Raw genomic sequence first — 21,967 nt, 5'->3', positions numbered from 1 at the left:
GGCAAGGGAGTCATTTGCATTTGAAGAGAATGTGTCTTTCGCAGTTGTTAGGTGGAGTTTCTATAAATATCATCAGGTCAAGTTAGTTGGTAGTGCTGTTCAAGTCTTTTATAAATTGATAATTTTCCAGCTATTTTACGGATTTGTCTTTTTCTCCTTTCACTGCTATATCTTCCAAATTGATTCAGACAGCTGCAGTCAGGAGCGTACTATTGCAGAGAGGATAGAATGTTTGGGACCAGAAGAAACGTTTTATCTCTTTAAATTTACTCTCGTACGCAGAAAACAAAATACAAATAAACTACGTATCCCAGCAAGCCTAGTGAAACTCAGGACAAATGCAAATAAGGGAGTCTGGGCATTCGGCTACGCCCCTTTTCTGGGTTGGCAAGGCAACTGATACCCAAGCCAGCCAATCGGTGATATGCTCACCTGCAGGGGCGGGGGCTTGACGAGAGCCAATAGGACGCGGGGCAGATGGTTCTTCGGGCCAATGGGTTGGGCGACGGGGCGGGCTTTTGATGAAGGGTCGGCGGTGGGAAAGATGGCGGCGACTCTGGGACCCCTTGGGTCGTGGCAGCAGTGGCGGCGATGTTTGTTAGCTCGGGATGGGTCCAGGATGTTACTCCTTCTTCTTTTGTTGGGGTCTGGGCAGGGGCCACAGCAAGTCGGGGCGGGTCAAACGTTCGAGTACTTGAAACGGGAGCACTCGCTGTCGAAGCCCTACCAGGGTGAGGCGCCCAGGGTGAGGTGGTCGTGCAGTGGGGCGGGCTTCGGGACTTGATTTCAGGGGTAGAGGCGGGGGAGGCGAAGGGCTTCGTGGCCCGCAGGAAACTGCTGGCGGTGGTGGGGCCCACGAGGACTCCCTCCGCGTTTGGGAGCCACAGATCTGAAAGGCAGGAGTTAGGTGTGCCTGCCGAGCTCTGGAAGTTTCCAGTAGGTAAAGGCAGGGCTGTCGGGTACCACTAGTGTTAGGCCTGGAGTTAGACAGGAGCAGTTTGGGAAGGGGAGAGAATTGAGAATGGTGAGGAGTGATTGAGGGCTACTAGCAATGAGCCGGTCTCCAGATGGACCTGTGGATGTGCTAGAAATAAAGCAGGAGGAAGAACTGGGGTAGAACTTGAACGAAATGAGAAGAAAGATAATAAATTTATGTTGCTGGGTAGAACCACCTTCTCTTCTCCAGCCTAGGGGCCCTATTGGTGAAAGAGGTTAGGGTTCACAGAACTCTAAGCACAGCTTATCAGCCAGAAAATTAATGCAGTTAGCTACAAAACGATGACAAACCAGTGCAGATGGCTTAACTAACACAAGTCTTTCCCCACTAAGGCTTAGGTAGTGGGACAGAAAACAATTCAAAGTGCAAGAGTATACGCTACTACTAAGGGTAGTCATTTATTCACTTACATGCCTGCAGTGCCTCTGTGCTGATGTCTTTGCTAATGCTTATGGGTTTGCAGACACAGTTTTCACTCTTAAAGAAGTTTATAGTTGAGGGTACAGGAAGTAGATTCACACTTTAAGGATTGTTTAAAGAAAGAATGTGACGGCCGGGGCAGTGGCTCGCGCCTGTAATCCCCACTCTTTGGGAGGCCAAGGCGAGCGGATCACGAGGTCAGGAGATTGAGACCATCCTAGCTAACACGGTGAAACCCCGTCTTTGCTAAAAATACAAAAAAATTAGCCGGGTGTGGTGGCGGGCGCCTGTAGTCCCAACTACTCGGGAGGCTGAGGCAGGAGAATGGCGTGAACCCGGGAGGCAGAGCTTGCAGTGAGCCGAGATCGTGCCACTGCACTTCAGCCTGGGCAACAGAGAGAGACTCCATCTCAAAAAAAAAAAAAAAAAAAAAGGAAGAATGTGACTAAGCCCCAGAGACCTGAGGGTCAAACTCTTTCTATTTTTATTTATATATTTTTAGAGACAGGGTCTTGTTCCGTTGCCTAGGCTGGAGTGCAGTGGCACAAGCATGGCTCATGCAGTTTCAATCTCCTGGGCCCAAGCGATACTCCCACCTCAGCCTCCTGAGTAGCTAGGACTGTGGACAAGGACTACCACACCTGGCTAATTTTTTTTTTTTTTTTTTGATAAAGACAGGGTCTTTCTATGTTGCCCAGGCTGGTCTCAAACTGCTGACCTCAAGATGCTCTCCCTCCTCATCATCTCAAAGTGTGGGGATTACATGGGTGAGCCACTGCACCTGGCCTGTCAAACTCTTTTTGACATAACTCAGGAAAATTCTTTTACGATGATGAAGTTTACTCACATATAAAACGGGAAGAATGGATGTGAGCTATGGTTACTGTAACATGCATAAAGTGATAGTTCTGATGTACTTTGGGGTCCTCACCTGATAAAGGCCTTGTGAAAGTTGTAGAGATGGTAAGGATTTAAGATTCATGAGTGAGAGAAGATAGGAGATTGAGTGACATTAAAGGGGGAAAAGATGATGGCTTAGCTTTCAAAAGGCCCTGTGGTGGCTGCTTTCTGAATGGATTGGTGTTGAAGAGTATGAACTGATCTACTTCCTTCCTGTAGGTGTGGGCACAGGCAGTTCCTCACTGTGGAATCTGATGGGCAATGCCATGGTGATGACCCAGTATATCCGCCTTACCCCAGATATGCAAAGTAAACAGGGTGCCTTGTGGAACCGGGTGGTAAGAATCTTTCTCCCTCTTGTGTTGGTGACCTAGAAAGGCCTAAAAGCCGTTCAGCAGTGGCATACTGATTTAATTTTACTGTCTATCCCCCTGGTGTTCTGTCTTCTGTGGATATCAAGGATCTTTATTTTTGAGATTATTCTGACCTTGATAATAAATAAATCAGGTATTTAGGAAAATGCTCTCTATTTACTTATAGCAAATAATGCATTTTTTTTTCCTGAAATGTCTTTAATTCCTGATAGGCCCAATAGTACTACTTCTTAGGGTTTAATAATAACTTAACTCCTGCTTAACCACTTTGTAAGAAGATTATAAGAGTTCACTGCAGCCTCAAACTCCTGGGTTTAAGGGCTCCTCCTGCCTCAGCCTCCTGAGTAGCTGAGACTACAGGCATGTGCCACTGCACCTGGCTAATTTTTAAAACATTTTTTGTAGAGATGGGGTCTTGCTATGTTGCCCAGGCTGGTCTCAAACTCTTGGTCTCAAACAATCCTCCTGCCTTGGCCTCCCAAAGGTCAGGGATTATAGGTGTGAGCCACCAGGCCTGGTTGAGAGTACTCTCTTAAATTGATCCCAAACCTTATCCCAGCATCCCCATCTTGTTATTTCAATTTGAAGAGTCTGATATAAAATTTTATTTTCATGTGAAAGCCACTCTGAGCTGTTGGTCATTTTATTTGTCCTTCTCTGGACCTTTTCTAGCTGCATTGTCTTCCTTGAGGTATGGCGACAAGAAGTGAATGCAGTATTCCTGGTGTGGCTGCACTGTGATTTTGTACAAGTGTAAGATGATGCTTTCTTTTCTGTTTCCAGGGCTCTTTCTAAATCTTTTACGACCAGTTTACTTTTGGGCATGACTCTGGCATCCTTTGGTACTTTTTCTGGAACTCTCATAAACTAAGAACTTACTTTTACATGGTTTTTCTCATTAGTTGTAGATAAGCGAATCTCAGAAAAGAGAACGATTTCTTTTCCCTGTTCAAGAGGGCAAGAGAAATTTCTACATTAGTTATCTGCACAAACTGGCCCCTTAACCTAGATCATAGTGCCGAGCTCATTTTTGGACAGAGTACAGAGCATTGTGTTTTGGTAGCAGAGATAAAGGACGGTTGAAAGACTGGGATTCTCGATCCAGCTCTGTCACAGTCCTCCTGTGAGCCCTAGGCAGATTATTTAACTTCTTAGTTTTCTGTTTCTCCATCTGATAAATGAGCTTCAGAATACCTGTTTTACTTGCCCACTGGGGTTGTTGTGAGAATAAAATAAGACAATAGACATGAAAAGACTGGCAAGTTAAAATGGTTACAGAAATATGTGTTATGTTATTACACTTCTAAAAGTTTGTTGATGGGGCTCTTGTGGGTTACAAGATGATTATGTTCAAGGCTTGATACTCTGCTGCTGTCTTGCTGGCTGTCTGTCTCTACATAACTTGTAGCAGCAGTTCTAGTATAGCCTCTAGTTCTTCCCTTTTTCAGACTTCTGACACCTGTATTCGCTGTTATCTGGCTATCACCATGACTATGGGCTTGTTTCTGAGTTATTTGAATAGGATGCATTTGTTTGAGCGGTGGTTCTCAAATTTGGCTATCCATTGGAATCAATGCCTGGATCTCACCCCCAGAGATTCTGATCTAATTGGAATAGGGTGCAGCTTAGCCATTGGGATTTTTTAAAACTCTGTAGGTGAATCCAGTGTGTGGCAGAATTTCAGAACCACAATTAGACATGGTCCTGAGCAAAACAGTATAGCATTGTGCTGTAGGAGGCCAAAAATCAGTGACAGACACGTCTTGGCTCACTGAAAACTTCTGTGACTCTGCCCTCTTCCCAGGGGCATAATACCTACCTCCTGGCAGCTTCCTGCCCCACTGAATTTCACTCTTTCTCTGAAAGCAATTTTTTTTTTTTTTTTTTTTTAAACAGGGTCTCATCACTCTGTCCACTCTGTCGCCTAGGCTGGAGTGCAGTGGCGCTATCACAGCTCACTGCAGCCTGGACCTCCCGGGCTCAAATGATCCTCCCACCGTAGCCTCTCAAAATGCTTTGATTACTGGTGTGAGCTACTGTGCCTGACCTTTCTCTGAAATCTTTTTTTTTTTTTTGAGATGGAGTCTCGCTCTGTCGCCCAGGCTGGAGTGTAGTGGCATTATCTCAGCTCACTGCAAGCTCTGCCTCCTGGGTTCACGCCATTCTCCTGCCTCAGCCTCCTGAGTAGCTAGGACTGCGGGCGCCCACCACCACACCTGGCTAATTTTTTGTATTTTTTAGTAGAGACGGGGTTTCACCGTGTTAACCAGGATGGTCTCGATCTCCTGACCTTATGATCCGCCCACCTCAGCCTCCCAAAGTGCTGGGATTACAGGCGTGAGCCACCGCGCTGGGCTGTTTCTCTGAAATTGTAATGAAACAGCAGAGAGATAAGAATCCAGAGTGACAAGACAGAGACTGGCTCAATAGAGTAGGAGATTTCAGGCCCCTTGCTAAATGCAGGAGTACCCAACCCCCTTTCATTTTGACTGTGTACTTCTAATATGAACACTTTTGGAAAATATCCCAGAAATAAAGAATGAAAACTGAAAATGATCTAGCAATATGTTGCCCAGAACAATCTATATGGAGAGCCTTTGGCTGAACCCAGCTGGTCTGTCTGTTCTTCCTTCACTTCTTTCTTCACAGTAGACTTTTAACCAGAAGCTTCCCTAAATCAACTACCCACTCTGTTTTTTTCTTGAAACTGTTCAACTATTTAAAACACTTAACCATCCACTTGCATCCATTTTCAAGTGCATTTAAGCTTCTTGGCCATGGACGGGAGTGTTTGGGGGACTGTAACTTGCTCTTCTTGTGAGAATTCTGGCTTACCCCTCAGCTTGGCAGAGGGCCAGGTCTAGCTAATTAGAGTTGTCTGTAGTATCTGCTACTTATTCCTGGAAACGTTTGCATAACAGCTTAGCTTTTCTTTTTCTACTATAATAAATTAGGCTTTGACCTTTCTTTAAATCCAGCTTTTCAGAGTCTTTCTGTCTGAGGGGTGATCTTGAGTTGTAAATGAGTATGAATTCAGCCATCTGTACTCTAAAAGCCGAGCTACTTTGCTGGGTGGGTGTAGGATCACAGGAGTGGAGTTTGGTATACTCTTGTCTTTTCCAGCTTTGGAGTTCTGTCCTGTTTCTGTTGGGAAATGTTGAAGATAATTGGGAGGTTTATTCATTTTCATATTAAATCTCTAAACAGTTGAATGGTTCAATCCATTTAATTTTATGACATGAACACATAGCAAGTCTTAGATTTAGGTTTTAACCCTTAGCCTAGTGTTACCTGCATTTGTGTTTTCCAAGTCTGTTGATTGCTGATGCGGGCTTGAGGGGTTTTGCATTTCATGCTCTTTATTGATTCTAATGTCTTTCTCACTTTAGCCATGTTTCCTGAGAGACTGGGAGTTGCAGGTGCACTTCAAAATCCATGGACAAGGAAAGAAGAATCTGCATGGGGATGGCTTGGCAATCTGGTACACAAAGGATCGGATGCAGCCAGGTATTGGGACCCTGTGTTACTCTTGTGTGGGTGTGACAGCCTGCTTTTTCATGTGCCCTCTTTTTGAAAAGGTTCCTTCCCCACAGTGCCAGCTGTTTTCCTTCTCCCTTAATGTATGTGGATGAACACTGGCCCATCTAGTCTCTAGAATGGGGTCTGAGTCCTCATAAGCAGCTGAATTTGACTCATCCTGAGGCAGTTGCTTGCTTGTTACTTCTTTCTGAGTTTCTTGTGAAACTACCTGGCCTGTTGGCTGGATGAAAGCACTGGCTCTCCTGAACGCTGACGATTGGGTGAGCTGATTTCTTCTGAGCATTTACAGTGAATGATCTCAGCACTGCTGAGTCAAGAGAAGAGTTATCTATTTTCCTTGTGTAGGAGCTATTATTGCTCCATGTAGATGGCAGGCTCAGCCTGATTTGACCTGATCTCTTTTGGAACAAGAAGGAGAACTAGGGAATTCAGTTCTCTCTTGGGGGCATAGTCTTTACCAATTGTTTGTAAAGCAGAATTCTGTAGGGGCACCTTAGCAACCAGTTTGGATCAGGAAGCTGCCTGAGTGCTAAATAAGGTTGCAGTGGCCTTCTCTCTTTCCCTTGCCTCCAACAACAAACAATTACAGATATTTACTGGGCACTTGTTACAGGCCATGCACTTTGCTGGGTACTTTTACATGTGTTTTCTCATCTTGAGAGAGATTTGGGAGTCATTTGAATTTTACTTTTTCCTCCATCATAGTGATATATTATTCCTTTATCAGCTCTTAGCTTTATTTCATTGTTCATCATCTGTTCTCTCTCTCTAGGGCCTGTGTTTGGAAACATGGACAAATTTGTGGGGCTGGGAGTATTTGTAGACACCTACCCCAATGAGGAGAAGCAGCAAGAGGTAATGGCAAGTGTCAGAGCCTAGGTCAGCTGCACTGACATCACGGTTCTGTGCCTCAGGAATGTTGTACAGGAGGGAACAAAGGAGATAGAAAGTGAGGGGTTCTTCCATCTATTGAACTTCAAAAGTTAATGTCCTTGTCAGCATTTTTTCTAGAGGAACTGTTTAGGAGTGCACAGTCCTTTGGGAATAGCTGTCTTGAACAGGGGCTTTTTCTTTAGTGATAATCATGTTCTCTCTTGTGCCTATTAGGTAGCCACTAAAATTGAGCATGTTTGGTTGATTGGTGATTTGGCTGCTAGACCAGCACCAGAGCAAGCCGAATTTATGTAACTCAGCCTCCCCTGACTTTTAATCCATCAGTGCTGTGCTCTCTTCGGCAACTTGCACACACTTTTCAGCATCTTTTTCTTCTTCCTCATCTCAGACCTGAAGAACAGTTCTCCTCGCCTATAGAAAAGGCTATAATTGGCCAGGTGCGGTGGCTAACACCTGTAAGCCCAGCATTTTGGGAGGCCGAGGCGGGCAGATCACCTGAGGTCAGGAGTTCGAGACCAGCTTTGCCAACATGGTGAAATCCCGTCTCTACTAAATATATAAAAATTAGATGGGTGTGGTGGTGGGTGCCTGTAATCCCACCTACTCGGAAGGCTGAGGCAGGAGAATCACACCATTGCATGCACTTCCCCCTGGGCAGCAGAGTGAGACTCTGTGTCAAAAAAAAAAAAAGAAAGAAAGAAAGAAAGAAAAGGCTATAATGAGAAGGAAATTGATGAAAGCCCAGCATTTTGTTGGAACCTAGTATCTGGCTGTTGGCAGGCCTTTTTGTTACCTGACCTAAGAGTTTTTTAGTGCTTTCTTTTTTTTTTTTAATTTTTTTTTTGAGACAGAGTCTCGCTCTGTCACCGAGGCTGCAGTGCAGTGGCGTGATCTCGGCTCACTGCAACCTCTGCCTCCCAGGTTCACGCCATTCTCCTGCCTCAGCCTCCCGAGTAGCTGGGACTACAGGCGCGTGCCACCACACCCGGCTAACTTTTGTATTTTTAGTAGAGACGGGGTTTCACCATGTTGGTCAGGCTGGTCTCGAACCCCTGAACTCGTGATCTGCCTGCCTCGGCCTCCCAAAGTGCTGGGATTACAGGCGTGAGCCACCATGCCCGGCTATTGCTTTCTTATATTGACAGTGGGTTTGTACTCTCTCTGTGTCCTGTGGCACTGCCATCAGATGGTGGGAAATTATGACAGGTTGTTGCTGGGTATCCTGTAGTTAAGTAATACCTAGCGAGGAAAGCAGGATTAGAAATAGAGGCAAAGGTCACATTATTTTTTTCCCCAAAGGTTTATTATGAAAATTTTCAAACTTAAAAAACATTGGAAGGCTGGGCATGGTGGCTCACGCCTGTAATCCCAGCGCTTTGGGAGGCTGAGGTGGGCAGATTACTTGAGGTTAGGAGTTCGAGACCAGCCTGGCCAACATTATGAAACCCTGTCTCCACTAAAAATACAAAAGTTAGTATTTTTATTAGTATTAGTATTAACCTGTAGTCCCAGCTACTTGGGAGGCTGAGATGGGAGAGTCACTTGAACCTGGGAGGTGGAGGTTGCAGTGAGCTGAGACCACGCCATTGCACTGCAGCCTGTAATCCCAGCTACTCAGGTTGCTGAGTCAGGAGAATGGCTTGAACCCAGAAGGCGGAGGTTGCAGTGAGCTGAGATCGCACCACTGCACTCCAGCCTGGGCAACAGAGCGAGACTGTCACCAAAATAAACAAAAAAATTAGAAGAATAGAGAATGATCATTGTATCTGTGATGCTCAGATTCAACAGTTGTTAACATTTCCCACAGAACTCACTTTATTTTTTTTTTATTTTTTGAGATGGAGTCTCGCTTGTCTCCAGGCTGGAGTGCAGTGGTGCAGTCTCGGCTCACTGCAACCTCCACCTCCCGGGTTCAAGCCATTCTCCTGCCTTAGCCTCCTGAGTAGCTGGGATTACAGGCACACACCACCACGTCCAGCTAATTTTTGTATTTTTAGAGACAGGGTTTCACCCTGTTGGCCAGGATGGTCTCCATCTCCTGACCTCAGGTGATTCGCCTACCCTGGCCTCCCGAAGAGGTGGGGTTCCAGGTGTGAGCCACTGTGCCCAGCCAGCTCACTTTAGAGGTGGCAGAATGTGAGACCTGAGTTAGGAGAATAACCTGCTGTTGTGGATCAGTTACAGCTGCTTCTCTGTGTTCCTTCTGGGCTGTTCTTCATTCCACATACATTAACCACTTTCTAGGTGCCAGGCCCTGGGAATTAGTGAGCAAGATAACATGGTCCTTGTACTCAGTAGCACTGAGAATGCTGATGGGGGAACTCTGGGGCACTGTGGGAGGACACAGCAGGAGCTTCTAACCTGAAGTGGGGCAGTAGTGTTGGTGGTAGTGGGGAAGGCTTCTTCCAGGAAGTGCCTTTTAGGTTGAGGTCTGCAGAGTAAGGAATCCGTGTCCCATGCAGAGGGAAAAAAGCCGAGGTCCTAAGGTTAAAGAGAGGGGTTGATGAGGCTGGGTGCAGTGGCTCATGCCTGTAATCCCAGCACTTTGGGAGGCCGAGGCGGGTGGATCATGAGGTCAGGAGACCGAGACTATCCTGGCCAACATGGTGAAACCCCGTCTCTACTAAAAATACAAAAATTAGCCAGGCGTAGTGGCATGCTTCTGTAGTCCCAGCTACTCAGGAGGCTGAGGCAGGAGAATCGCTTGAACCTGGAAGGTGGAGGTTGCAGTGTGAGCCAAGATCACGCCACCGCACTCCAGCCTGGGTGACAGAGTGAGACTCCATCTCAAAAAAAAAAGAGAGAGAGAGAGAGGGGATGATGAGTGTGTCGAAATAAAGTAGAATCAGAGACAGATGAGGCTAGAATGAAAAGCAGGGCCAGTAGTCTTGTTATGTTGCACAGTTCCTAGGGCTGCTGTTCACCTTGCATTCTACAGTATTAACACTGTAGCCTCGGCATGTTAACTAGCTGCTGAGACTGAGCAGCATCTGCTTGGGTGGTTGGTGGTTGAACTGTTTAGACGAGAGCCAGAGCAGACTGAATGTATGTGACTCATGCTCACCATATACCACTTGGGGCCAAGTTCTGAAGGATTGTGTTCCTGTTGAGGAGTCTGGACTTGATTCTGAAGGGGTAGGTACATTAAAGGATTTTATCGAAGAGAGGATCATGACTGGGTTTGTAGTCATGCTGAGGAAATAGTGGTAGTTAGAAATGCATCTGAATAAGAGTTGTCAGCTTTAGGGCCTGACAAGAGGTTTAAACTTGTCTCTCTGTTTCTTCCAGAAACAAATTGTTCAAACTCTGTTAGCTTCCATTTCTCCATGAGATAGTAGTAATTCTGGTTTGAGAAAGTAGAAATTCTGACTTGGGTTTATTTTGTAAGGATTTTGTAGATGTTAATTAAAAAAAATTTATTTTAGATGGTAAAAATGGAGGCATCTTTTCTGGCTAGCTATTGTGGTTCTTACTTCCAAGTGCACATTGTAATTTCCTGGAGAACTTTTAAAAATATTGACATCCAGTCCCAACCCCAGAGCTTCTGATTCAGTTCGTCTGAAGTGCAGTCTAGGCAGCCTTCCTTTTTTAAAGCTTTCCAGGGGATTAACATACATAGCGGAGGCCGAGAACCCTTGGACTAACATGGGTTCCTTTTTTCCTTATAAAACTAAATTTAAGGCTGGGCGCGGTGGCTCACACCTGTAATCCCAGCACTTTGGGAGGCTGAGGCGGGCAGATCACGAGGTCAGGAGTTCGAGACCAGCCTGGCCAACATAGTGAAACCCTGTCTCTACTAAAAATACAAAAATTAGCCAGGTGTGGTGGTGGGCGCCTGTAGTCCCAGCTACTTGGGAGGCTGAGGCAGGAGAATCTCTTGAACCTGGGAGGCGGAGGTTGCAGTGAGCCAAGATCATGCCCTTGCACTCCAGCCTGGGCGACAAGAGCAAGACTCTGTCTCAAAAAAAAAAAAAGCCATTAAAAAAAAAAATCACTTGCTGTTTATTAGATGGCTGCTGTGTGCCAGGTACTTTGCAAATATTGTCTTAATCCTCATCAAACCTCCTTATAGTCTGTATTTTTCCCATTTTACCAGTGAGTAAACAGGCTTAGAGCAGTTAAGTGTCTGTTTCAAGGTAATATAGTCAATATAAAGTGAAGCACAGGTCCACCAGATTCCACAAGCTGTGCTTTTATCTGTGATGTTCTACCAGCTCCCATCCTTTTTTTTTTCTGTCAGGTTGACTTCTTTCTTGAGAATAGAGACATTTATTATTATTATTTTGTTTTATTTTATTTTATTTTATTTATGTATTTTTTTGAGATGGAGTCTCGCTCTGTCACCCAGGCTGGAGTGCAGTGGTGCGATCTCAGCTCACTGCAAGCTCCGCCTCCCGGGTTCACACCATTCTTCTGCTTCAGCCTCCTGAGTAGCTGGGACTACAAGTACCTGCCACCACGCCCAGCTAATTTTTTATATTTTTAGTAGACATGGGGTTTCACCGTGTTAGCCAGGATGGTCTTGATCTCCTGACCTTGTGATCTGCCTGCCTTGGCCTCCCAAAATGCTGGGATTACAGGGGTAAGCCACTGTGCCTGGCCTTATTTTATTTTTTTTTTTGAGATGGAGTCTTGCTCTGTTGCCCAGGCTGGAGTGCAGTGGCGCGATCTTGGCTCACTACAACCTCCGCCTCCTGGGTTCAGTGATTCTCCTGCCTCAGCCTTTGGGGTAGCTGGGATTTGAGGCACACTCCACCCAGTCTGGCTGATTACAGGCACACACCACCACATCTGGCTAATTTTTGTATTTTTAGTAGAGACGGGGTTTCACCACATTGGCCAGGCTGGTCTCAAACTCCAGACCTCAAGTAATCTACCCGCCTTGGCCTCCCAAACTGCTAAGATTACAGGCGTGAGCCACCGCACCCAGCCTGTTAATATGTTTATATGCTGTCCTGTGCAATTTCTTTCTTTTTTTTTTTTTTTTTTTTTGAGATGGAGTCTCGCTCTGTTGTCCAGGCTGGAGTGCAGTGGCATCATCTCAGCTCACTGCAAGGTCTGCCTCCTGGGTTCAGGCCATTCTCCTGCCTCAGCCTCCCGAGTAGCTGGGTAGCTGGGACTACAGGCACCTGCAACCACGCCCAGCTAATTTTTTGTATTTTTATTAGAGACGGGGTTTCACTGTGTTAGCCAGGATGGTCTCTATCTCCTGACCTCATGGTCTGCCCACCTCGGCCTCCCAAAGTGCTGGGATTACAGGCGTGCGCCACCACGCCTGGCCAGTGCAATTTCAGTTCTTAGAGCTTATATTCAGTCCAGAGAGTATAGAAAGTATTTTCCTTTCTACATCCCAACACCCTACAACTATGTAAGAGGGTAAAATCAAATGTGTTTGTCAGTGGCATGGTTTACTTCAATATACATAAAGGCACCAGGCATTGTTCTAAGCACTTTCACATACATTATTTACTTATCATAACAACCTTTTGGGGTAGATGATAGTATTATCTCTATTTTGTGGATAAGAAACTGAAGTGTACCTAGAAAGGTTACAGAACTTGTTAGTGTCACACACATAGTGGGTCTGACTCCAGAGACTCCAGTCTGATTATTATTGCTTTATTATTTTGAGCTCATTAAAAGAGGGTGACAAATAGTGTACCTTTTGAGAACTTACAAATGACCGTGGTATGTGTGCAGAAGATGTCCTAGACAAGGAAGACAAAGAGCAGGTAGGAGGGTGTGTAGAACAATTCATGAAATTCCTCAAGATAGTGGTAAAAACATTTTTCTGGTTTCTTGTTTCTTTGTCGCAAGAGTCCACATGACCCTGTTGCTCAACTTCTTACCACATTTGTTCATGAGAAAATATTGGGAAAATCATAGCAACCAGTAATGCATCTGAGAAGAGGGTGAGAGACTTCAGTATACAGGCTCAATCCTCCCGCCTCAGCCTCCTTCCCAGTAGCTGGGACCACAGGCATGCGCCACCACACCTGGCTAATTTTTGTATTTTTTGTAGAGACAAGGTTCCGCCGTGTTGCCTAGGCTGGTCTCAAACTGCTATGCTCAAGTGATTTGCCTGCTTTGGCCCCCCAAGATGCTGGGATTACAGGCATGAGCCACCGCACCTGGCCCCTCAACTGTGGTTTAACATCTGAAAATTAATATAATATACCACATTAACAGACTAAAGGACAAACAACATATAATCATCTCAATAGATAGAGAAAAAGTGACAAAATTTCATACCTCTTGATAATAAAAACACTCAACAAATTAGGAATAGAAGAGGATTTCCTCAACCTGATAAAGGGCATCTATGAAAAACCCACAGCTAATATATATGTATGTATTTGTGTGTGTGTCACACACACATTTTTTATTTTTATATTTTTTTGAGATAGAGTCTCGCTCTGTCACCTGGGCTGGAATGCAGTAGCGTGATCTTGGCTCACTGCAACCTCTGCCTCCCGGGTTCAAGCGATTCTCCTGCCTCAGCCTCCCAAGTAGCTGAGATTACAGACGTGCACCACCACACCTGGTTAATTTTTGTGTTTTTAGTGGAGACGGGGTTTCACCATGTTGATCATACTAGTCTTGAACTCCTGACCTGAAGTGATCTGCCCGCCTCGACCTCCCAAAGTGTTGGGATTACAGGTGTGAGTGAGCCACTGTGCCCAACCTTTTTATTTTTTTGAGACAGAGTCTTGCTCTGTCACCCAGGCTGGAGTACAGTGGCATGATCTCTGCCCACTGCAACCTCCACCTCCTGTGTTCAAGCAATTCTCCTGCCTCAGCCTCCTGAGCAGCTGGGATTACAGGCGCCTGCCACCACTCCCAGCTAAGTTTTTGTATTTTTAGTAGTGACGGGAGTTTGCCATGTTCGCCAGGCTGGTCTCAAACTCCTGACCTCAGGTGATCTGCCCATCTCAGCCTCCCAAAGTGCTGGGATTACAGGCGTGAGCTACTGTGCTTGGCTAGAAAAACCCACAGCTAACATATTTAGTGGTAAACAGTTGAATTCTTTCCTTCTAAGATCAGGAATAAAACGAGGATATACACTCTTACCACTTCTGTTTAATGTTGTACTGGAGGACCTAGCTAGCGCAAGAGACATGAAAGTGAAATAAAAGACATCCGGATTGGAAAGGAAGTAAAACTATTTCTATTTGCAGATGACAGAATATGGAAAATCCTAAGGAGTCCACAAAAAAAACCTATTAGAACTACTAAATGAATTTAGCAAGGTTGAAGGATACAAGATCAGTATGCAAAAGTCAGGTTTATTTCTTTTTTTTGAGACAGAGTCTCGCTCTGTCACACAGGTTGGAGTGCAGTGGCATGATCTCTGCTCATTGCCACCTCCGCCTCCTGGGTTCAAGTGATTCTTCTGCCTCAGCCTCCAGAGTAGCTGGGATTACAGGCACGTGCTACCACGCCTGGCTAATTTCTGTATTTTTAGTAGAGATGGGGTTTCACCATGTTGGTCAGGCTGTTCTTGAACTCCTGACCTCGTGATCACCCGCCTCGGCCTCCCAAAGTGCTGGGATTACAGGCATGAGGTACCACGCCTGGCAAATCAGGTTTATTTCTATATATTTTCAGTGAACAATCTGAAAATGAAAGGAGAAAACAACTCCATTTGCACTGTTATCAAAAAGAATAAAATACTTAGAAGTAAATTTGGCCAGGCGCGGTGGCTTACGCCTGTAATCCCAGCACTTTGGGAGGCCGAGGTGGGCAGATCACAAGGTCAGGAGATTGAGACCATCCTGGCTAACATGGTAAAACTCCGTCTCTACTAAAAAAATACAAAAAAATTAGCCAGGCGTGGTGGCATGCGCCTGTAGTCCCAGCTACTTGGGAGGCTGAGGCAGGAGAATGGTGTGAACCTGGGAGGTGGAGGTTGCAGTGAGCCAAGATCGTGCCACTGCACTCCAGCCTGGGTGACAGAACGAAACGAGACTCTGTCTCAAAAAAAAAAAAAAAAAAATTTAATAGAAAAACTTTGACAACTATAAAATATTGTTGGGGCCAGGTGTGGTGGCTCACACCTGTAATCCCAGCACTTGTGGGAGGCTGAAGTGGGAGAATCACCTTAGGCCAGGTGTTTGAAATGAGCCTGGGCACCCCAGCAAGATCTTGTCTCTACAAAAAATAAAATTAGGCCAGGCGTGGTGGCTCACACCTGTAATCCCAACAGGGGAGAGAGTTTGAGAGGCTGAGACGGGTGGATCACAAGGTCAGGAGATCAAGACGATCCTGGCCAAGATGGTGAAACCCTGTCTCTATTAAAAATACAAAAAAATTAGCCGAGCTTGGCAGTGTGCACCTGTAGTCCCAGCTACTCCGGAGGCAGAGGCAGGAGAATTGCTTGAACCTGGGAGGCGGAGGCTATAGTGAGCCGAGATTGCGCCACTGCACTCCAGCCTGGGCGACAGAGCAAGACTCTGTCTCAAAAAAAATTAGCCTGGTGTGGTGGGTGATGCATACTACCCGGGAGGCTGAGGTGGAGGTTTGCTCAGGAGGGTAAGGCCGCAGTGAGCCACGATCGCATCGCTGCACTCTAGCCTCAGTAACAGAGCAAGACCCTGTCTCAAAAATGAGATAAAGTAAAAAAACATTATTGGAAGAAATTAAAGAAGATCCATGTAAATGGAAAGATGTTCTATGGCATGGATTGGAAGACTTGGTATTGTTAAGATGGCAGTACTCCCCACATTGCTCTATGCAGTCCCTACCTCTCAAAAACTTAGCTGGCTTCTTGGCAGAAATTCACAAGCTGATCTTAACATCCATATGGAAATTCAAGGGACTCAGAATAACCAAAATAATCTTGACAAAGAGTGAAGTTGGAATGCTCACACTTCCTGATTTCAAAACTTACTACAAAGCTACAATAATAAAGACAGTGTGCTACTGGCATCTGGATAGACATACAGATCAATGGAATAGAACTGAGAGTCTGTAAATAAACCGTCACATTTAATCAATTAATTTTCTTTTCTTTTTTTTTTTTTTTTTTTTTGAGACAGAGTCTCGCTCTGTCTCCCAGGCTGGAGTGCAGTGGCGCGATTTCAGCTCACTGCAAGCTCTGCCTCCTGGGTTCACGCCATTCTCCTGCCTCAGCCTCCCGAGTAGCTGGGACTACAGGTGCCTGCCACCACGCCTGGCTATTTTTTTTTTATATATATATTTTTAGTAGAGATGGGGTTTCACCATGTTAGCCAGGATGGTCTCAATCTCCTGACCTCGTGATCCACCCGCGTCGGCCTCCCAGTGTGCTGGGATTACAGGCGTGAGCCACCATGCCCGGTCTAATCAATTAATTTTCCACAAGATAATTCAGTGGGGGAAAGAATCATCTTTTCAACAACTAGTTATCCACGTGTAAAATAATGAAGTTATCCCCTATTTCACACCACACAGAAGATTTAACTCGAAATGGATGAAAGATTTAAATGTAAAAGTTAAAACTATAAAACTTTTAGAAAAAAATATATCAGGTTGATTCGTCTTGACTTTGGATCAGGCAGTTGTTAGATGTGACACCAAAAGAAAAAGCAACAAAAGAAAAGGATAAATTGAACTTCATCAAAATTGAAACCTTAACGTGTTTCATAGGACATCATCAAGGAAATGTAAAGAACCTACAGAATGGGAAAAGATATATGCAAATCATATCTGATTAGAGATTTGTTTGAAACATAAAGAACTATTACAACTCAATAGTAAGACAACCATATTAGAAAATGGGCAAAAGATGTTAATAGGTATTTCTCTAAAAGAGATATACAAGTGGCCAAGAAGCTTGAAAAGAGGCTCAGCATCATCAGCCATCAGGGACATGCAAATTAAAACCGTAAGACACTATTTTACACCCGCTAGAATGGCTAAAATAAAAAAGATGAGAAGTGTTAGCAAGGATATGGAGTAATTGGAACCCTCATAGACCGCTGGTGGGAATGTAAAATGGTGCAGTTGCTTTGGAAAAGTTTGACATTTCTTCAAATGACTAAACATAGACTTTATATGATCTAGCAATTCCACTCATAGTGTACCTAAGAGAAATGAAAACATCTACACAAAACTTTTTTTTTTTTTTGAGATGGAGTCTTGCTCTGTTGCCCAGTTTGAAGTGCAGTGGCGTGATCTCAGCTCACTGTAACCTCTGCCTCCCGGGCTCAAGTGATTCCCCTGCTTCAGCCTTCCGAGCAGCTGGGATTACAGGCACGTGCCACCACGCCCGGCTAATTTTTACATTTTTAGTAGATATGGGTTTTGCCATGTTGGCCAGGCTAGTCTCAAACTCCTGACCTCAAGTTATCTGCCCGCCTTGGCCTCCCAAAGTGCTGGGATTATAGGCATCAGCCACTGCACCCGGCCTACACAAAAACTTATATGAATGTCCACAGCAGCATTATTCATAATAGCCAAGAAATGGATACAACTTAAATGTCCATCAACTGATTAGAGCAGGGGTCCCCAACCTGTTAGGAACCAGGCTGCACAGCAGGTGAGTGGTGGGCGAGCAAGTGAAGCATCATCTGTATTTACAGCTGCTACCCGTTGCTCTCATTACTGCCTGAGCTCCGCCTCCTCTCAGATCAGTGGTGGCATTAGATTCTCATAGGAGCAGGAGCCTCTTGTGAACTGAGCATGCGAGGATCTAGGTTGCTCCTTACGAGAATCTAATGCCTGATGATCTGTCACTGTCTCCCATCACCCCCAGATGGGACTGTCTAGTTGCAGGAAAACAAGCTCAGGGTTCCCACTGATTCTACATCATGGCGAGCTGTATAATTATTTCATTATATATTATAATGTAATAATAATAGAAATAAGGTACACAGGCTTGGCGCGGTGGCTCACGCCTGTAATCCCAACACTTTGGGAGGCCAAGGTGGGCGGATCACGAGGTCAGGAGATTCAGGCCATTCTGGCTAACACGGTGAAACCCTGTCTCTACTAAAACTACAAAAAAATTAGCCGGGCGTGGTGGCGGGCGCCTATAGTCCCAGCTACTCGGGAGGCTGAGGCAGGAGAATGGCGTGAACCCGGCAGGCGGAGCTTGCAGTGAGCCAAGATCGTGCCACTGGACTCCAGCCTGGGCAACAGAGCGAGACTCCGTCTCAAAAAAAAAGAAATAAAGTACAGAATAAATGTAATGTGCTTGAATCATCCTGAAACCACCCCCCCTCCAACTCCCCGGTTCATGGAAAAATTGTCTTCCAGGAAACCAGTCCCTGGTGCCAAAAAGGTTGAGGACTACTGGATTAGAGGATAAACAAAATGTGATATATTGTTACAATGGAAATATCAGCGATGAAAAGAATTAAGTATCACTGGGTGTGGTGGCTCGTGCCTATAATCCCAACACTTTGGGAGGCCAAGGTAGAAGGATTGCTTGAGCCTAGGAGTTTTAGATCAGCTTGGGCAACATAGGGAGACCTCATCTTTACAAAAAACAAAAAAAAATTAGCTGGTCCCAGCTACTTTGCAGGCTGAGGCAGGAGGATTGCTTGAGTCCAGGAGGTCAAGGCTGTAGTGAGTTATGATTGCCACTGCACTGTAGCCTGGGCGATGGAGCAAGACTGTCTCAAAAGAAAAAAAAAAAAAGTAGGAGTAATTGCCAGGCACAGTGGCTCACACTTGTAATTCTAGCACTTTAGGAGACCAAGGTGAGTGGATCACTTGAGCCCAGGATCTCGAGGTTGCAATGAGCCTTGATCACACCACTGCACTCCAGCATAGCAAGACCCTGTCTCAAAAAAAAAAAAAAAAAAAAAAGACTGAAAGAAATTAAGTATCGATATGTGCTCCAACATGGATGACCCTTGAAAACACTATGCTAAGTGGAAGAAGCCAGTCACAAAACACCCAAACATTGTATGATCCCATGCATATGAAATGTCAAGAATAGGCAAATCTGTAGAGACAGAAAGTAGATTAGTGGTTGTCTAGGGCTGGGGTAATGTGGGGTGGAGATGAGGAGAGTGACTACTAGTGGGCATGGGATTTTTTTTTTGGGTGATGAAAATGTTTTAAAATTGGTTGTGGTAATCATAATCTTAACTCTGAATATACTAAACGCCATTGAATTATATACTTTAACTGAATTGTGTGGTCTGTGAATTATATCTCAGTGTTGTAGTTATTTATTTTATTTATTTATTTTTTTGAGACTGAGTCTCACCCTGTCGCCCAGGTTGGAGTGCAGTGGCGTGATCTTGGCTCACTGCAACATCCATCTCCCAGGTTCAAGTGATTCTCCTGCCTCAGCATCCCGAGTAGCTGGGATTACAGGTGCCTGCCACCACGCCTGGCTAATTTTTGTATTTTTAGTAGAGACGAGGTTTCACCATGTTGCCCAGGCTGGTCTCGAACTCCTGACCTTGTGATTTGCCCGCCTCAGCCTCCCAAAGTGCTGGGATTACAGGCGTGAGCCATCGCGCCTGGCTGTATTGTAGTTATTTTTTAATGTTGATTAAAAGATCACCAGTGGGCAGGCACAGTAGCTCATGCCTGTAATCCCAGCACTTTGGGAAGCCAAGGCAGGAAGATAACTTGAGTCCAGGAGTTTGAAACCAGCCTAGGCAACATAGCAAGTCCTCATCTCTACAAAAAATTAAAAAAAAATAAAAAAAAAAGAAGGTAAAGATAACCTGATTATCTTTTCTTGCACTATCAAGTCATCAGCTGATGATCATCACTTTCTCACACGAACCTACCCAGATGTTGGTGAAAAGTTGCAGGGAAGTCAGTAGCAATCTTGGAGCTACAATGTGTTTCCGTTGAAATCAGAGCGTAGTGAATGAGAAGAGGCCTTCCTGGAATGAGAGCACAGAGTGTAACCGTTGTGGTCTTGGCCTTCATTCTTTTCTGTGAGATGTTTGGGCCTCACCCCTGGGGAGGCAGAAATAGCTAGAGAGTGGGGAGAACAGCTTGGGAGTTGTTTTTGAGGTATTCCCCATACTTTTTTTTGATGTGATGATTGTTTTTTCCTCCTTTGAACTGGAAGAAAATTTAACAATACCATGCCATCCAGTTAAAAAAAAATTTCCTCAAGTCTTTTTTTTTTTTTCTTTTGAGACTGAGTCTTGCATTCTATCGCCCAGGATGGAGTGCAGTGGCACAGTGATAGCTCACTGCAGCCTCGAACTCCTAGGCTTAAGCAATCTTCCTGCCTCAGCCTTCTGAGTAACTGGCACTACAGGTGGCCATCATGCCAGGTTAATTTTTACTTTTTTTGGCCAGGTGCAGTGGCCAATGCCTATAATCCCAGCACTTGAGGTCAGTAGTTCGAGACCAGCCTGGCCAACATGGTGAAACCCTGTCTCTAATAAGAATACAACAATTAGCCTGGTATGATGGCGCATGCCTGTAATCCCAGCTTCTTGGGAGGCTGAGGCAGGAGAATTGTTTGAACCTGGGAGGCGGAGGTTGCAGTGAGCTGAGATTACGCCACTGCACTCCAGCATGGGCGATGGAGTGAGACTCGGTGTCAAAAAAAGAAAAAAAAATATTTTTTTTTGTAGAGACAGGGTCTTGCTATGTTTTCGAGGCTGGTCTTGAACTCCTGGACTCAAGGGACCTCCTCCCTTGGCCTCCCGAAGTGCTAGGATTACAGGCATGAGCCACCACACTCAGTCCCCTTAAGTCTTTATCTTGATGAAGACACTGATCCCAAAGTGGTCTCTTTACTGTTGGCAGAGAGAATTTTACATGTTTCTTTTCTGAGACAGTGAAAGAGGGAGAAAGGAAGAAAGCAAGGGCCAGTGCTCCAGAGGATGCTTATCCCTGGGTTAGTTCTTTTCTTTGGGCTTTGACCCTTTCAAGACTGATTAAAGTGTTGGACCCACAGAAAGAGGCACGTACACAGAAGAGTTGACATGATTTTAGGAGATCTGAAGATCCCGTTCTATAGAATTGATGGCTCTTCTCATTAACAAGAAGTATTGACGTACTATCAGAATGATGGTCAGCAGTGAAATTAAGACATACATAATGGGCTGTATTCTGAAACTTGGTACTTGTAATCTGGGTGGGTAGGTTATAAAGGTCAGTGCTTGGGGCACACCTCAAATTTAGTCTCCTGATTTCGGAGTACTCTTTATTGAAGTCCTCAAATTACTTGATTTGAGGACTAAGATAAATGAGATTGAGATCATTCCATGAGTTTCTTAAGAGAGCGTGATGATATTCAATTATATGAAGGTTTCCAGACCTGGAAGTGCCACTTTTCTGTGTTCTCCAGTTGAGAAGCTGTGAGTCCTGGGGACAGAGTCCCTAGCATAGCTTTATGGGAGTCTGGGGGCTTACAGAGCAAGGGCCTTCTCAGCCTGCCTAGTAATGTGTAAAGAATCTCACTGATCTTCTTTTCACTTTAAATAGGATGGGTATTGTCTCCTCTTTGTCTGGATTTCTGCATAAAGGGCTAGATGAAGATTATTGTAGGACCAGCAGCTTATACAGCTTTGAAAAAGTGACAGGTCTACCTGTGTAAGTGACAGTGTGTTCCGCTAGTGATCCCAGGGAGGATGAAATGGAGGTGTGGTGGGAGATGCTTCACATCTAGTAGCATCTAGTAGAAGGCATTTGTTTTGTTAATTATTTTTATATACATTACAGAAGAATTAGAAAATGCTGAAAAAACAAAAGCGTACAAACATCTTTAAAAACAGACATTGTATCATGTTGTAAATACTGTTTTTAAAACCTTTTTAAATTTTTAAAAAATTGCAGATATATAGAAAAATTGAGAAAAACAGAAAAATTGAGTGTATGGTAAATACTAGATTCAGATTAATCTTTATTTGATAATAATTTTGTGCTTATG

The 21,967-nt window shown here is 44.8% G+C and overlaps 1 protein-coding gene across 5 annotated transcripts in view; it reads left to right on the top strand.

Moving 5' to 3' along the window:
- The first annotated feature begins 481 nt into the window (after nucleotides 1-481).
- Nucleotides 482-21,967, top strand: part of LMAN2L (lectin, mannose binding 2 like) — a 33,785-nt gene continuing 12,299 nt past the window's right edge. The window contains exons 1-4 of one of the 5 annotated variants that reach the window (XM_054475898.2): nucleotides 482-731; nucleotides 2,537-2,655; nucleotides 6,081-6,198; nucleotides 7,004-7,086. In XM_054475898.2, coding sequence (XP_054331873.2) covers nucleotides 494-731; nucleotides 2,537-2,655; nucleotides 6,081-6,198; nucleotides 7,004-7,086 — 558 coding nt within the window. In that variant the 5' untranslated portion in view covers nucleotides 482-493. Of the gene's footprint in view, nucleotides 732-2,535; nucleotides 2,656-3,363; nucleotides 3,445-6,080; nucleotides 6,199-7,003; nucleotides 7,087-21,967 lie in introns of those variants that run through there. The other 4 variants (XM_054475899.2, XM_063649124.1, XM_054475901.2 and 1 more) reach the window with 4 other exon arrangements.

This window comes from Pongo pygmaeus, chromosome 12 (genome assembly GCF_028885625.2).
Source record: "Pongo pygmaeus isolate AG05252 chromosome 12, NHGRI_mPonPyg2-v2.0_pri, whole genome shotgun sequence".
Classification (NCBI taxonomy): Eukaryota; Metazoa; Chordata; class Mammalia; order Primates; family Hominidae; genus Pongo; species Pongo pygmaeus.
Note: the sequence above shows the minus strand (reverse complement) of the source record. Positions and strands in the feature narration are given on the sequence as shown.